This window comes from Melanerpes formicivorus, unplaced genomic scaffold (genome assembly GCF_026170545.1).
Source record: "Melanerpes formicivorus ecotype bairdi unplaced genomic scaffold, bMelFor1.0.p_v2 SCAF_100, whole genome shotgun sequence".
NCBI classification, from domain to species: domain Eukaryota; kingdom Metazoa; phylum Chordata; class Aves; order Piciformes; family Picidae; genus Melanerpes; species Melanerpes formicivorus.
The window spans coordinates 1,388,510-1,402,484 of record NW_027142452.1 but is presented as its reverse complement, the minus strand read 5'-3'; the positions used below and the strand labels follow the sequence as shown (position 1 = coordinate 1,402,484).

The window sequence follows — 13,975 nt, the reverse complement described above, 5'->3', positions numbered from 1 at the left end:
CCCTCCTGGGGCACTGGGGAACAGCGCCTGCCCCTTCGCTGCTGCTGCAGCGCCTGCCCGGCTCTGCCCCCACCCAGCACCACCTGTGTAAGGAGATGCCTCCTGGGTGCATGCCCTTGTGTCCCACAACCAGCAGCCCTCAGGGAGCAGCTCTCGAGGGGAAAGAATTCCAGCGTGAGGCAGAGCAGAAGAGACCTCTGGGGAACCAGCCACTGCTTCCCCCTGCTAAAGCAGGCTCAGCCACAGCAGCTGGCCTAAGATCACAGTGTCTCCCCCCATGGGACCTCACAACCTCTCTGGGTAGCTCCATGGCTCAGCACCCTCCCCGTGAAGAAGTTTTTCCTAACCTCCCTCTGTCCTGGGCACCCCTGGCAAGAATGAGGCCCCCCCCTTCCCCCCCCTTTAGCTGCTGCTGAGCGTTGATCAAATCCCCTCCGAGTCTGCTCGTCCCCAGGCTGCGCAGCCCCAGGTCTCAGCCTCCCCCCCCCATCCCAGCACATCAGCTCCTGGCTGTTCATCCTACCCGGCACACAGGAGGCTCCAAGGTGGTGTTAAATGAGAGGCAGACACAGTCCAGCCCAGTGCAGCTGGCAGGTGGAGTGTTTCAATTCTCTTTTACTCTTCATTAAATTGGTCAGATTACAAAAGTTAGCTGCCATGGCCCACAGCTGCATGGGACCCCAGGAAAGCTGTCCCCTGCCTCAGCAGAGCACCAACTACCTGCTTCCTTGCCAAAGAACCTTGGGGAACGTTACTAGGATCATCTTTAAAGCTAAACAGTGCCAAAGTTTCACACAATCTCCATTAGGTTTGGCTTTAAATAATATTTTTCCTTTTTTTAAACCAACCATTACAAAATCAATTCATCTGCAGGGATCAGGTCACAGACATTGGCATCTAAATCAGGGTGAAGTTATCCTATGCTGGAACAGGAAGCTTTTAAGCAAGTGCTGTTGGAACAGCAGCTCATTATTGCCTCAGAACCAAGTTTGCACTGAAGTATTGAACAAGAAAATGCAAGACATCCTTTCCCCCCAAAAAAAAACCCTCTCTTTTTTTAAAGTCTCTTACAAGCAACACTAAAATTCCTTCTGGATAGGAAGCATTTATAAAATGCAGAGCACACTCAAGTCAGCAAAGTGCATGCTCAGGACACTCACTTCATTCTCCCCTTCTCCACTGAAAGCCCTAAAGTGATCATTTACCAGCTGGAGTGGATCAGTGTCCCCTGAAACATTCTGGCTTGCTTGGGGAAATTGGAGACAGTTCACTGAATCTAGCTTCTGGCTGAAGTGAACGAGGCAGCAGCTGCTGATATCAGGAGGGGGAAAAAAAACCAACCAGCAAAGGTTTTGAGGCAAACTTGTACAGTTAGAAACGTTGAAGGAAAGCCTGCTGAAGCTGCTAACTCATCATGCACTCACTCCTGAAGGAACACCACACTGACATTACAGACTTCACATTCTATTAAGCTTGCAGCATTCAAAACCACAAGTAGGAAACTTCATGTACTCCATTCCCTCTTGTCTAAAACCCACCTCTGTGTTTTACACATATGCCCATCATGCCCAAGTGCTGTTTCAGTCCCTTGTTGGTGAAACAACAACAAAAAGAGAGAAGAAAAATCTGTTCTGCTGGGCTCAAATCCCTGAAGAATCCATAGCATGTATGGAAGGCTCTGTCTTTTGTGCCTTTACAAGCCTGATGCAAATAAATGCACAATAAAATGGTTACTGTGCAGTTTTCCTCCCTGTATTTCCCCTCCCCCCCCCCCCCAACTAAACCCAAAGTTTAAAACCAAAGCATGACTATGTTGCCAGCACACATGGACAGGTTTACAATCTTCTGTTTTAAAGAACAAATGACAAAGAGCATTCAAGAATATTGCCTTTTTTTTTTTCTCCTTTTTTCTTGTTTAAATAGACAAGTAGCAAAACAAACGTATCCCACCTGGAGTGAGACTGCCAAGGCAAAGCTCTCTACAGACACCTGCGGGTTGCTGTGGTACTTAAGTTACACCGATGCAAGGAACGTTTCTCTTAATGGCCAGTAGTGTTCAAAGCAGCAGAGGATTCTGTAGGTGCTTTGTACCCTGTCAGTCACAATTCTGCAGGTGGCACTGGGATGCTTCTCACGAGGGAGTCACATCGCTTTCACTTTGATTTGCTTCATCTTCATCTGCTTCTTCTCCAGTTTCTTCTGCTCACGCCGCAAGGCAGCTTCCTGCCGGCAAGGACAGAGAGGTCTGAATGAACAGGGGGGTGATTCTCCTCAAAGAGCAGGCTGACCATTTCAGAAGAGCCAAACCAAAGAAAGACCTCCAGTGCTTGGCTTCACAGCTCTGCCCAGGTCACTGGCGGCCTCGGCAGGATTCAGAAAGCAACAGCACGTGCCCTGAGTATCATCTGCCTTCCAGCAAACTAAGGACTCAAAGTTGGCCATCACTGGTGTGCCCTCAGGCAGTCCTGGAGAGACTGCAGGAGAAACTTGGCAGCAGCTGGTGACCAAAAAAGGCTGAGACACCTAGGGCTTTTTAGTCTGGAGAAGGGAAGACTGAGAAGGGAGTTGTTAAATGTTCATAAATATCTGAGGGCTGGGTGTCAGGAAGGGACAGCTTATTCTCATTTGTGCCCTGTGACAGGAAAAGGGGCAATGGATATAAACTACAGCACAGGAAGTTCCACCTCAACATGAGGAAGAACTTCTTTACTGTAAGGGTCAGGGAGCACTAGAACAGGCTCCCCAGAAGGGTTACGGAGTCTCCCTCTCTGGAGACTTTCAAGACTGTCTGGGTGTGTTCCTGTGCCACCTGCACTAGATTATATGGTCCTGCTCTGGCAGGGGGGCTGGACTTCATCTCCAGAGGTGCCTTCCAACCCCTAACATCCTGTGGTGCAGTGTGATCTGTAACTCCACCTCACCTCCAGCCGCCGCTGCTTCTCAGGATCCTCTTCGTTCATGATCCTCTCCTTCTCCGCCCGCTTCTTCTCCTCCCTCCGGGACTGGGCAGCCTCCTGCCTTTGGACGTGAGTCAGCTTAAGGAAGTTCTCTTCAACACGAGCCCTGTTCTTGTCAGCTTTTTGTTTACCCTTTGCACAGAGAAAAGCAAATGTGGTGAATGTGGATCCCCCCCATCAGCAGGATGCAGTACCTCTAGGAGTCACATCACCATCCAATGGGAATGGCTGTGAGTCCATACAGTTCAGCAGACAAAGTACACACGACTCACTTCTCTGTTCAGACGAAACTTCTTGGCTTTGTCAATGGAGTAGATAACCATGCTCATCAGAGGCAGCAAAGACTCCATGTCCTTTGGGGAAGTGTTGCCTGACCCAGGCACTGGAACAAAGTATTTCTTGTTAATTCTGAGAGGTGGGAAGGATTTTTCTGCTTGCTGCAATGCCCTTCCCTAATTGCTTGCACCATTTGTGAAGAAAAGATCCTCTTGAGAAGGACATAACCAGCTAAAGGAGGCATCTAGCTTTGGAGATCCCATTGGGATTCCTCACACAGTGACAGGCACATCTCCCACACAGTCCCTAGCTTTATTAGCAGGGAATACAAACACAAGGGTTGAATTCAGGCTCTGGCATCACAGAATCATAGAATCAGTAAGGTTGGAAAAGACCTCAGAGATCATCAAGTCCAACCTATTACCCAACACCTCATGACTAACTAAACCATGGCCTCAAGTGCTACATCTAATCCCCTCCAGGGACAGTGACTCCACCACCTCCCTGGGCAGCACATTCCAACAACCAATTACTCTTTCTGGGAAGAACTTTCTCCTCACCTCCAGCCTAAACTTCCCCTGGTGCAGGTTGAGACTGTGTCCTCTTGTTCTGGTGCTGCTTGCCTGGGAGAAGAGACCAACCCCCACCCACAACCTATCAACTTCACTTAGAGCTATGACTTTTAATTCTGAAGAGGACTCTGGGCCTTTTCTAAAATAGACTCCAAACAGGTTTGCTCTTATTTCAAACCAGGGTTAAGCAGCTAACTGTGCAAACTCAAACTGCAAGGTGTGTGGCTTCAAAACAAGTCACCTTGCAGTGGTGACCTGAGACACACTGCAGTAGATATATGGGTATGAACTACAATCAATAATGGCAAGATTGAGTATTCTCTTATGATGATGTGCTGCTCAGCCCCCAGTTCTTGCTGCCATCTGTTTACTGGTTAATCAATGACCCTGTTACATGCACTGAAAGAATGTGTCATATAGGCTTCCACAGATGACTTGCACAGACAAAGCAGCAGACTCCCAGCCACACACAGAGCAATTATCTTACCATTAAATGTAAACAAAAGTGTCTTTTTAGTTTCGGGCAGTTTTGTAAGCTGACCCTCCCTGGAAGGAAAGAAAAGAAGTGGCTGGAGTGAGTGAAGACCAACAGAGGCATGCAAAAATACCTAACACCACGAAGCAGAACCTCACCAAGGGTCACTTGTGCACTACACATTAACAAGATTCAAATAAACAGGACTAGAAGCCTGGGTGTGGTGACCCAAAATGAAGTTTCAAACTGTTCAGATTCACCTTTCAGTGAAGAAGTTTCTTCTAACATCCACCCTAAACTTCCCCTGGTGAAACCTGAGGCCATTTCCTCTCATCCTATCACTTGTGACTAAGAGACCAACCCCAACCTTGCTCCAACCTCTTACACAACTCCCTGCAAGAACAAGAAAGTCTCCCTAAGCTCCTCAGCAGTTTCAGTACAGGGTACACATGCTGCTGTCTTAGAGTTAAACCAAAGTATGTTCCTTTTTTTGGAGAACAGCTGTAAGTTTTGATATGGATCATTTATTTATATCCCTGTGAACATAACACACCCATGCAGAAAACCTACATGGTAACTCAGAGAAGAGAAATCACCCACCACCTGGCAATTCTGAAGCACAGCTAAAAGCACCTCAAGACTGGGAGGCTCAGAGAGTCAGAAGAGATTCTGCATCAGTGTATTTCTCAGCAGAGCTGACAATGAGTCTGAACACAAGTTCCCAAGCAAGGCATTCAACAGCAGCATGCTCAGCCCTATGAGCTAGGGTTTTACTTACACTGCAGACTTTGCTTAAACCTAGCTCTCAAAGCACTCAGACAGCATCTAGGTTAGTGTTCTCCTCCTGAAGTTATTTCTTGGCCCTCAAAGTCTAACACACCATACACCTCCAGTGGGACTACTCCATTGTCATCCAGGCAGCTGTGTACACTGTCACTGCCAGGTGTTGGCTGGAATTTGTAGCTGCCCAAACTAAGACATAAGCAGCCCACAAAAATAAACATTAAGGCAATGCAGCACCTCAATCTTCTCAACTAACGCAGCACTTGCAGCCACTGGGAGTGGTTCTACTCTGCTTCACCTTTGCTCCCAGTTTCTCCCTGTGTGCATTCCAGCAGGCTTCACACTGCAAACAAGTCTGTCAGGCCCTGTTTTGGTTAGTGTTAGAACAGCTGCTGGGGGGGAGAGATCAAATGCTGTACCTACTCTTGCATAAGTTTTGGACCGGAAAACTGGTCCGAGAATTGGACGGACTCAATCTTGTCAGCGTAGTGTGTGAGGAAATGTATCATCTGGAAGAGAAACTGGGGTTAGTTCTTCCCAACACCAATCCATCTGCAGCCTGCCCACTCCATGTGGCTTTGCCAGTGTGTCCACATATCTATATATCTCCCTCAGAAAACTGCTGTGCCCAGCTTGCCACAATGACTCTGCAGTTTAAACTGCCAATGTTTTTAGCGAGAATGGACCTCAATGGATGGGAGGAAGGTGAGCAACTCGGGTATCAGATACACAGCTCTCAGCTGGGATTTCCCAAGTCATTTGAGAACATTGTCATCTTTGAGGCCAAGCAGACACACCATCAATACCCCTCCTTCCAACTGGCTGCTGAAGCTGAACTTCCAGGCTTTGAAAGGCAGTTTGACATCGGCACTTCAGGTCAGACTAACGAATAAAGACGTGCAAATTCCATCCTTCTCCCAGCCCTTAAGCTTCCTTAGGGTCTTGATTTCTCTAGCTCTCACTAGTGCCATGGGCTCTCCTACTCTTAACAGGAGGTTAAAAATGAGAACTGTTTTGCACAAGTGCCAGAGCTACCACAGAGGATTTGTACTGATTGATTCAAGATTACCTTAGCGTCCATCATTCCCTCTGTGACTTCCCCCATCTCTGACAAGATAGCCAGGGAATCTGGAAGCCCATATTTTGCACCAGACTTAGGTTTATCACTGCAGAACTCACTCTGTTTCAGAGAACAAGGAGAAATAATTAGTAATAAACACAAGCTTCCAAATGTCTTATTCAGACTGAACTGTTCCAGCACAGTGAGACCCCTAAAAGTAGCTGAACAGTAGCTCACTCAGCTTGGCTGAGGACAGGTATAAATTAAACAGAGTATTGACACTCTGTAAAGTTATTTCCCTTTAATAGTCAGAATTTAAAGGGGGGAAAAAAGCTAAACCACTTCTAAAGCATCCATGCTGGAATGCTCAGAGAGGATGAAGGCATTTTGCTTACATTGTTTGCTGTCTGGCATCCCACCAACCTCACTTCAGTGCTGTCACCTGAGATAAGTTACAGGAGAAAAGATTCCCAAACCACTGCTTGTTATCACTGGATTCTGTGCAGCCTCAGGGCTTGAATGGAAAGTTTGCATTCCAGACCACATCAAAGCAGATGACTTGGACCCAAACTTTCCACGTCACATACTGCCAATTAAGGTTACTTTTCACAGAAGCACAGAATGTCAGGGGCTGGAAGGGACCTTGAAAGATCACTTAGTTCAACCTCCCTGCTAGAGAAGGATCACCTGAAATAGTTCATACAGGAATCCATCCAGGTGGGTTTTGAATGTCTCCAGAGAAGGAGACTCTGCAACCTCTCTGATCTGCCTGCTCCAGGGCTGTCACCCTCACAGTGAAAGTGTTTTCATTATGTTTATGTGGAGCCTCCTCTGCTCCAGCTTGCACCCATTGCCCCTTGTCCTATCACTAGACATCACCGAGCAGAGCCTGGCTCAATCTTCCTGACACTCACCCTTCACATGTTTATAAACATAAATGAGGTCACCCTTCAGTGAAAAGGTGCTTGAAAAAGTGCTTTGTGCAAACTGAAGTGACTCTCACATGTATCCTGACAATACATTTCTGCCTCCTCCCAAATGAATCACACACCAAAGATGGAAGCTGGCTTCCAGCACTGCCAGCAGCTGGCTAAGTTCAGGTGGCTAATGACTTACATCCATTAGATAAAAATGCTCTTTGCCCCACACACAAATTCCAACAAGTAAGAAGTCTTCAGCTGTTCCCAAGAAAATAAGCAACCCCCAAAGGATATTTTTCTACCCTGTCATTTATCATGTCAGTGTTCCCAAGGTGCACTCACATACCAGGTCCTGCATCTCCTTCTGAAGTCGAACCAATGCTTTTCTGGTTCCCACAGCAAACACATAGGTGTCCATATCTTCATCATTCATTGTTACTTTTATTTGCTGTGGAGCAGAAGGTTGGTAGCCCTGATCAGGTCAATACAATGTACTCTGCCTTCAGACCCTGGGCCAAATGGAGACCTGGGTCTTCCACAACTCAGAAGGACAAAGACTGAGCAAGGCCATAGACAGCTAAGACAAAGGTTGTGGACTTAAAGCTTCTCAGTGTGATTTAAGTTGAAGTAGCTTTTTAATTACATTGAGTGCTCAGTTCATCATCCAGCTATAATGCTGCAGTGGGTATCTGCCCAGCAAATGAGTCTACAGCAACCAGAGCAGCAGAGCTGTAAATTCATGTGCTAGGCAGATATCCATTGCTTAAAGAGCAACTGCCAACATCTAAAATAAATTCTTTAATAGAGAAGTAAATGCAATTACAGATACACAGAAGGAGCATTCACAGTGCACACAGCCCCTGTTCTTCCAAATATATCCTCTCTTGGCATTTATGCAGTTAGAGATTACCCTCATCTCCACCAGCAAAGGGCAAGGCAAAAAGTAACATCACAAGGTCCAGAGCAGCACATGCAGGAAGCAGCTCTGTTAGACAGACTGGATAGAACAATCACTGAGTATTTCTGATTGTAAAACTGCTTTTAAATCAGGTTGAGGTCCTGAAGCATGATTAGTGGTTCACAAAACCACTCAAACAATAAAACCCATAGATAAAACAACTTCCAGTCACCAGCAGCTTGCATTTCACAGGCAGAAAAGAAACAAATGATTACTTCAGGTTATTTTGACAGTTACTGAACTGAAAGATATAGAATACCACAGAAAGACATCTAGCAAGTCACTTGTGTGTTACCAGAACAAATCACAGGCAGCAGAGCAGAGCCAGAGGAATGCAACAGTGCATCACAGCTAATCTAGAGGCCTGGGTACATACCACTTGATCAGAGGCTGGCCTCATCATGCGGGCAAGGACATTCAGCAGGTCTTGTCTCTTGAGAAACTGAAAACACAAGTTTGTAAACACAGCAGAAGACAGCTGAACACACCCAGCAGACACCAAGGGGCTCAAGGCAAAAACAGGACAGTAACAAGCAGGTGTTTTTCAGGGTAATGTAGCTTTGAAGGGCCCTTGGGAAATCATCTGTACTGCTCAAAAGCAGGCCTGCTTCCTGCACTAGATTAGTTTCTCAGGGCCTTGTTCTCTCATGTTAGGAGCAAAGCCAACATGTGGGGCTGCCCCATCCCAGGTGAAGAACTTTGCATTTACTGTACTTCCTTGGAATTGCTGTTGGGTCATTCCTCCCAACAATTCTAAGCCCCTCTAAATGGCAGCTGGACTCTTCAGGCTGCAGTACACGTCTGGTTTCTAGTTTCTTTCTGGGCCTATTCTCTTGCCTACAGTGGCAGGCAGAATACAGTCCATAAGGACCTTTAGTCCAACCAATCTTCCTTTCATGTGTGTATCCAGAGCCCTGTGTCTGATTGTGAGCCCAAGAGGGAAGCTGGGACTCTGTTACTCACACCAAAAGAAACAAGCTTCTAGAACCTGAAAAGTGGTTCCAGATAAAAATGGCTACCGAGTCCCTCATCCTTACCTTGAGCTGGATGAGCATTCCTTCACAGCACACCCTTCCAGAGCACCACAAATTATAGATGTGCTCATTTTCCTGGTTTAGTTTCCCAGTGCTTGTAGCTTCCTTATTGGTGCCATCATCCCCTGAGGAAAACAACAGATGAAAATGGAACTGCAACGTGAAAACCACAGATCTAAACACCAAAGTTCATTAGTGGGCTCAGAACTCAGTAGTTGCTGAATTACCCCAGCATCACTGTGATGTTTCTGAGTCATTTATACTACACCATAACCCCATTTCAGCACTGGAAGACTGCCACACGCTCTCTCCACACCCAGAGCTGTCATCAGTGCTATCATGCATCTGCCTAGAAAAGGTTGCTCTCCTCTGTAGCCTGCACTTGGATCTGAAATCAGCTTAGTCACATAAACTAAAAATGGATCCTAGTCATGATGGAACTCACCAACTAGAGCAAAGTTACTTTCTAGAAGCTCCCTGTGAGTATTGAACCAGGCATGAGCCAGCCGGTTGTTTTTGTTCTTCCCAATGATGTAGTTCATGATGTAAGCAAGCAGACCTGTCACCATCAGGATCTCCATGTAGTAACTCTCCCAGCTGTTCTGAAGGTGAGCAGGGACCTGGGAGGAGTGAATGAGACTGAAGGAGCAGATTCCATACACAAAGTGCTGGAGAAGCTTCACCCCAAACACAGCAACAAGCTTCACTAAAGCTCAGCACGAAGCTAAGCCTACCCAATGCTTTAGGCTCTGCTGGGACACAGTAATCAGAGAGGAAAAACCTGACAGTGGCATTCCCAAAATACCTGGCTAAGCAAACAAAGTACTTCTCTCTTCCAAGTGAGCCTGTGCTAGCATGTGTCCTCCAGACTACCAACAGCCCAGCCTTTCAGCCCACTGATGATTTGAGCTCAATGCCCTGCCCATCACAGCATTATCTGATCAACACCTAATTTCTGCTGGAATCCAGTGTTGCATTTTCAGGATGCCAGCAAGGATGCCACAGGCTGTGGGGGGAGCAGGGAAGCCTGACCTTGCCATCTTCAGAGAGAAATTTGCTGTTCTGCTATCACTGTATCACCCTTCAGCCAGAGAAGGAACCAAACCTTCACTTCCACTGCCAAGGCAAGCCAGGAGACTTAAAAAGAGACCTCAGGGATAATAAAAAATGCAGGTCTCAAGCACCTGATTGTTCTGTAAAAGACTCTCTTGGGAGGCAACAAAAAGTTGACATGGAGGAGGACAGAGGGATTGGCTTCTAAAAGCATCAGAGGAGGCAATTTCTAGTCTGAAACTTTAGCCACCAGCAAGCTAAAAATACAGAGTTTGTCAGAAGCACAGCATCACCCCATCAGGTTTGTACTGACAAAGCACAGAGACATTCTGGGATGTCTGCTTTTCCTCTGCACTAAATGGAGGTGACTACTCCAGCTCCTCCACTCCTCCCCATAATGACATGGGTAAAAGAAGCCAGGTCACACACTGCTCTGAGCAAAGCTGGGGGGGCTGAAGGTCTGTTTTAATTAAGAACTTCCTGATCTATACTCCAATTAACAATCCTCATTTTGCATACAGGACTGATCCAAGGACTGCAGTTCTAGCACCTGAAAATAGAGATCAAGAGACCAAAGGCACCTGCCTACAAGTTTTAATTCCAGAGCTGCTACTTAAGGTAGTATAAACCCCAGCGTTCTTTAGGCTGGGAAAGACCTTCAAGATCCCTGAGTCCGCCCAGTAACCCAACACTGCCAGGTCACCACTAAGCCATGTCTCTCAGCACCACATCTATGTGACTTAAACACCTTCAGGGATGGGAACACCACCAGTGCCCTGGGCAGCCTATTGCAGGGCTTGACAACCCTTTGGGGGAAGAAATTATTCCTCATGTCCAACCTAAACCTCCCCTGGCACAACCTGTGGCCGTTTCCTCTTGTCCTATTGCTTGTTTCTTGGGAGAAGAGAACAACTCCCACCTGGATCCAGTCTCCTTTCAGAGAGTTGTAGAGAGCCAGGAGGTTTCCCTGCAGCCTCCTTTTCTCCAGGCTGAACAAACCCAGTTCCCTCAGCCTCTCCTCACAAAACCTGTGCTCTGGGCCCTTCACCAGCCCAGAACACAGAACCAATGCAGAAGGACACACAACTGGGAGTCAGCACACCTGGATCACGTTCTGCTGCTATCCTGTTGCATTATTTCAGGTATTCTTTTTCTCTCTACACTTTTCCCCATTTCTGCACTGTCTCTTGTTAATTCAAACAGCAAATTCTTCAGCACAGGTTCTCTCTTACTGTACACATGAGCACCAATGACATTACTGGCATTAAAACCAATGCTGAAACACCAAACATTTATACCTACATTAACTATTGTTATGGGGTCCTTATTTTTGCTGTGAGATGCATCTGGTTTCTCTTCATAGCCTTCAAACTCCTCATCATCATAGGGTTCATTCTCAGTATCACCTTCCTAAAGGACCACAAAAAATTAATCACCAACAGCCTGAAAATCCAAAGGCTGGCAAGCAAAATCCAAGAAGGAAAAATGAGAAAGGTGTAGAAAGGCTATTAAGAAAGACATAAAGAGGATGAGGCCTTACCTGTGCATCTGTATCATCAAAGTCTTCCTGATTCTCATCCTGACCTTCAAGCTCTACAGTGGCTTCTTCTTCATCATCTTCTGTAGTGATGACCCTCTGAGGGGACTCTGTGACTGCATCTTCATTAACATCTTCAAATTCAGCAAAGTCATTATCATCATATTCCATAATGTCATCTCCATCCTCAAACTCATCATACTTTGCCAAAGAAAAACTCCAGGGGATGAACAGGACAGCAATTAAAATATAGAAATTCTTCATCTTTTTTTCCACTGAAAAAAATACATAAAACTCAATTAAATCATTAACAGCAAACATTGCTAAAAAGCCTTATCACACCTCCAGGAATACCCAACTTCCACAAACAAAGTAAAACCACAATCAAGTCAGACCAGGGAGAGAGAGAAAACACCCTTCCTGATCCTGCTATCTTCTGCCTAAAGAAAGTGAACACTCCTCTGAAGAAACAACTCTGAAACAAGGCTCTGGAGCCTCTTGCTTGCAGCAGGAGCAGCTGAGGCACCAGCAAGTTTACATCTGGCCAAGCTGTTCAGATGAGCAACCTCTGGAGGTGGAGATGTTCCACGACAAAACCAATTCTTCTGCAGCATCTGAGTGAGTGTTGCCAGCTCCCTTCAGAGATCACCCTGCTGTGCCTAGAGTTGTTACTAGCTAGCAATCAGACACAGATCAGCGGAAGGGGAACGGCAGCACTGTCTCTTAAAAGGTATTTAATTAGTTTAAGCAGCCATGCTCCACTAGTTTAGAAGTGCTCATCTTTGGTGCTCTGGGCTGCATGCTCAGAGTCAGGTCCCAGAACACCCAGCACTATTTCTGCTTTGAGAGAGTTTCCGTTGTAAGCTCTATCAAAACAGCAGGGAAGAGATGGATATTGCACTGGCCCCCAAAACAAGAGGATGCTGGGGCTTATGAGACCAAAGCTCTCTCCCCAGACCTGCCAGAAACCTGGGGTTTGTCACTTCATCTTTTTCAGCCCTCAGCTTCCTCTGTCTTCTCTGCTTGATTCCAAACCAGTCCCAGTCTCCCATGCAGCCCGTGGAGTCCACCATCACTGAAGTCCAAACTCAGAGCCTGACAAAGCAGCGGCGACCCTGCTCCCCCACTTTACCAGCTCCTGTGGAGGATCAGACTTGGCAGCAAGACTCGCTCTACTCCCTCACACAAGCAGATCCGAGTGGGGACTGGAATGTTAACGAGAGTGTTCTCTTAAAAGCTTGAAATAGAAACGATTTGTTCCCAAATTAGATCAGCACTCCTCTGAGTGCCACGTACCGGCAGCCCGCGGCTAGAGTGACAAGGACGGCTAAAATAAACACCTCTCTCAAAGGCTCCTCATTCTAACAAAAGCCTGAGCACAGCGTGTTCACAGAACATTAATCAGGATGGAAACACATCAAGGAGAGCCCAGGAATCCAGCACACTGTTTGGGCACGGGACAATTTTGTGCAGGTTTAAACAGAAGACTAAAACTCCACCTACAGAGGACAGAATCTGCATTGAGAGGTTAAAAACACCACAGCAACGGAGCCACCTGCTCAGCCTTCTTCCACGGTAAGAATTTCGAGGCTGTGTGAGTACTTCCACTCTCAGAAGAGCCTACAACTCCATAAAGCTCTGTGCAAACCAAACTTCTGCAGCCAGTTCCAAAGCCAGAGCTGAAGCGGAGACGCGGGGGGAAACCTGAGCACTGCTGGAACCTCAGCCCTCTGTCACCGCGCAGAACCTCCACAAGCTGCGGGAGGCCTACCCCGATCCACACGCCACGGACGGGGGGGTCCGTGCAGGAGTCGTCCATTCATCCACTGAGCCCCACTCGGGCGGCAGAGGAGGGCGAGGCGCTGGGCCCCCACCAGCATCCACCCAAAGCGGGGACACCCACGGCGGTGCAAGCGCGGCTCCAGGCGCACGCCTGCGCTCCGAGCTCCTCCCAGGGGCACAGGTCAAGGTTACCCAGACTAGAATTCGCTGCCTGCCTTCCCGCCGCCGCGGGGCGCAGGCCCCGTGCCCTGCCCCACACTCCCCACAGCCCTGTCCCCACCCCCGCTCACCCTGCCCCACTCTCCCCCCGCAGAGGGGTGCTAGGAGCCCCAGGCTCCCCAGTCCCACCGCCAGCAGCCGCGGGGCACGGCACAGGCCTTACACGCCCGGCGCCCTCAGGTGCAGGCCGCCCCTCGCGGGGCACTCCGGGGCCGAGACCGGCCGGGAATGGACAGTGGGAAAGGGGAGGGGTCAAGGCTCTCCCGAGCGCCCCAGGGAGAGAGCAGCGGGATGCCCACATCCCGGCTGGGCTCAGCGCTCCCGTCACAGGGGTACGAAAGCGGCCCGG

At 47.9% G+C, this 13,975-nt stretch overlaps 2 protein-coding genes across 4 annotated transcripts in view; one reads left to right on the top strand and one right to left on the bottom strand.

Annotated features, from left to right (window-relative positions):
- Nucleotides 1–595: 595 nt before the first annotated feature.
- Nucleotides 596–13,975, bottom strand: part of CCDC47 (coiled-coil domain containing 47) — a 13,494-nt gene continuing 114 nt past the window's right edge. Inside the window, exons 1-13 of one of the 3 annotated variants that reach the window (XM_068166337.1) lie at nucleotides 13,397–13,520; nucleotides 11,629–11,900; nucleotides 11,391–11,498; nucleotides 9,481–9,655; nucleotides 9,039–9,160; nucleotides 8,378–8,443; nucleotides 7,390–7,491; nucleotides 6,133–6,243; nucleotides 5,487–5,572; nucleotides 4,293–4,351; nucleotides 3,230–3,339; nucleotides 2,922–3,089; nucleotides 596–2,223 (exon numbers count right to left, since the gene is read on the bottom strand). In XM_068166337.1, coding sequence (XP_068022438.1) covers nucleotides 2,143–2,223; nucleotides 2,922–3,089; nucleotides 3,230–3,339; nucleotides 4,293–4,351; nucleotides 5,487–5,572; nucleotides 6,133–6,243; nucleotides 7,390–7,491; nucleotides 8,378–8,443; nucleotides 9,039–9,160; nucleotides 9,481–9,655; nucleotides 11,391–11,498; nucleotides 11,629–11,900; nucleotides 13,397–13,505 — 1,569 coding nt within the window. In that variant the 5' untranslated portion in view covers nucleotides 13,506–13,520 and the 3' untranslated portion in view covers nucleotides 596–2,142. Of the gene's footprint in view, nucleotides 2,224–2,921; nucleotides 3,090–3,229; nucleotides 3,340–4,292; nucleotides 4,352–5,486; nucleotides 5,573–6,132; nucleotides 6,244–7,389; nucleotides 7,492–8,377; nucleotides 8,444–9,038; nucleotides 9,161–9,480; nucleotides 9,656–11,390; nucleotides 11,499–11,628; nucleotides 11,901–12,583; nucleotides 12,714–13,396; nucleotides 13,521–13,975 lie in introns of those variants that run through there. The other 2 variants (XM_068166336.1, XM_068166338.1) reach the window with 2 other exon arrangements.
- Nucleotides 13,072–13,975, top strand: part of DDX42 (DEAD-box helicase 42) — a 23,049-nt gene continuing 22,145 nt past the window's right edge. Inside the window, exon 1 of the mRNA XM_068166333.1 lies at nucleotides 13,072–13,200. The gene's annotated coding sequence lies outside the window, so the exon portion shown is untranslated. The remainder of the gene's footprint in view (nucleotides 13,201–13,975) is intronic.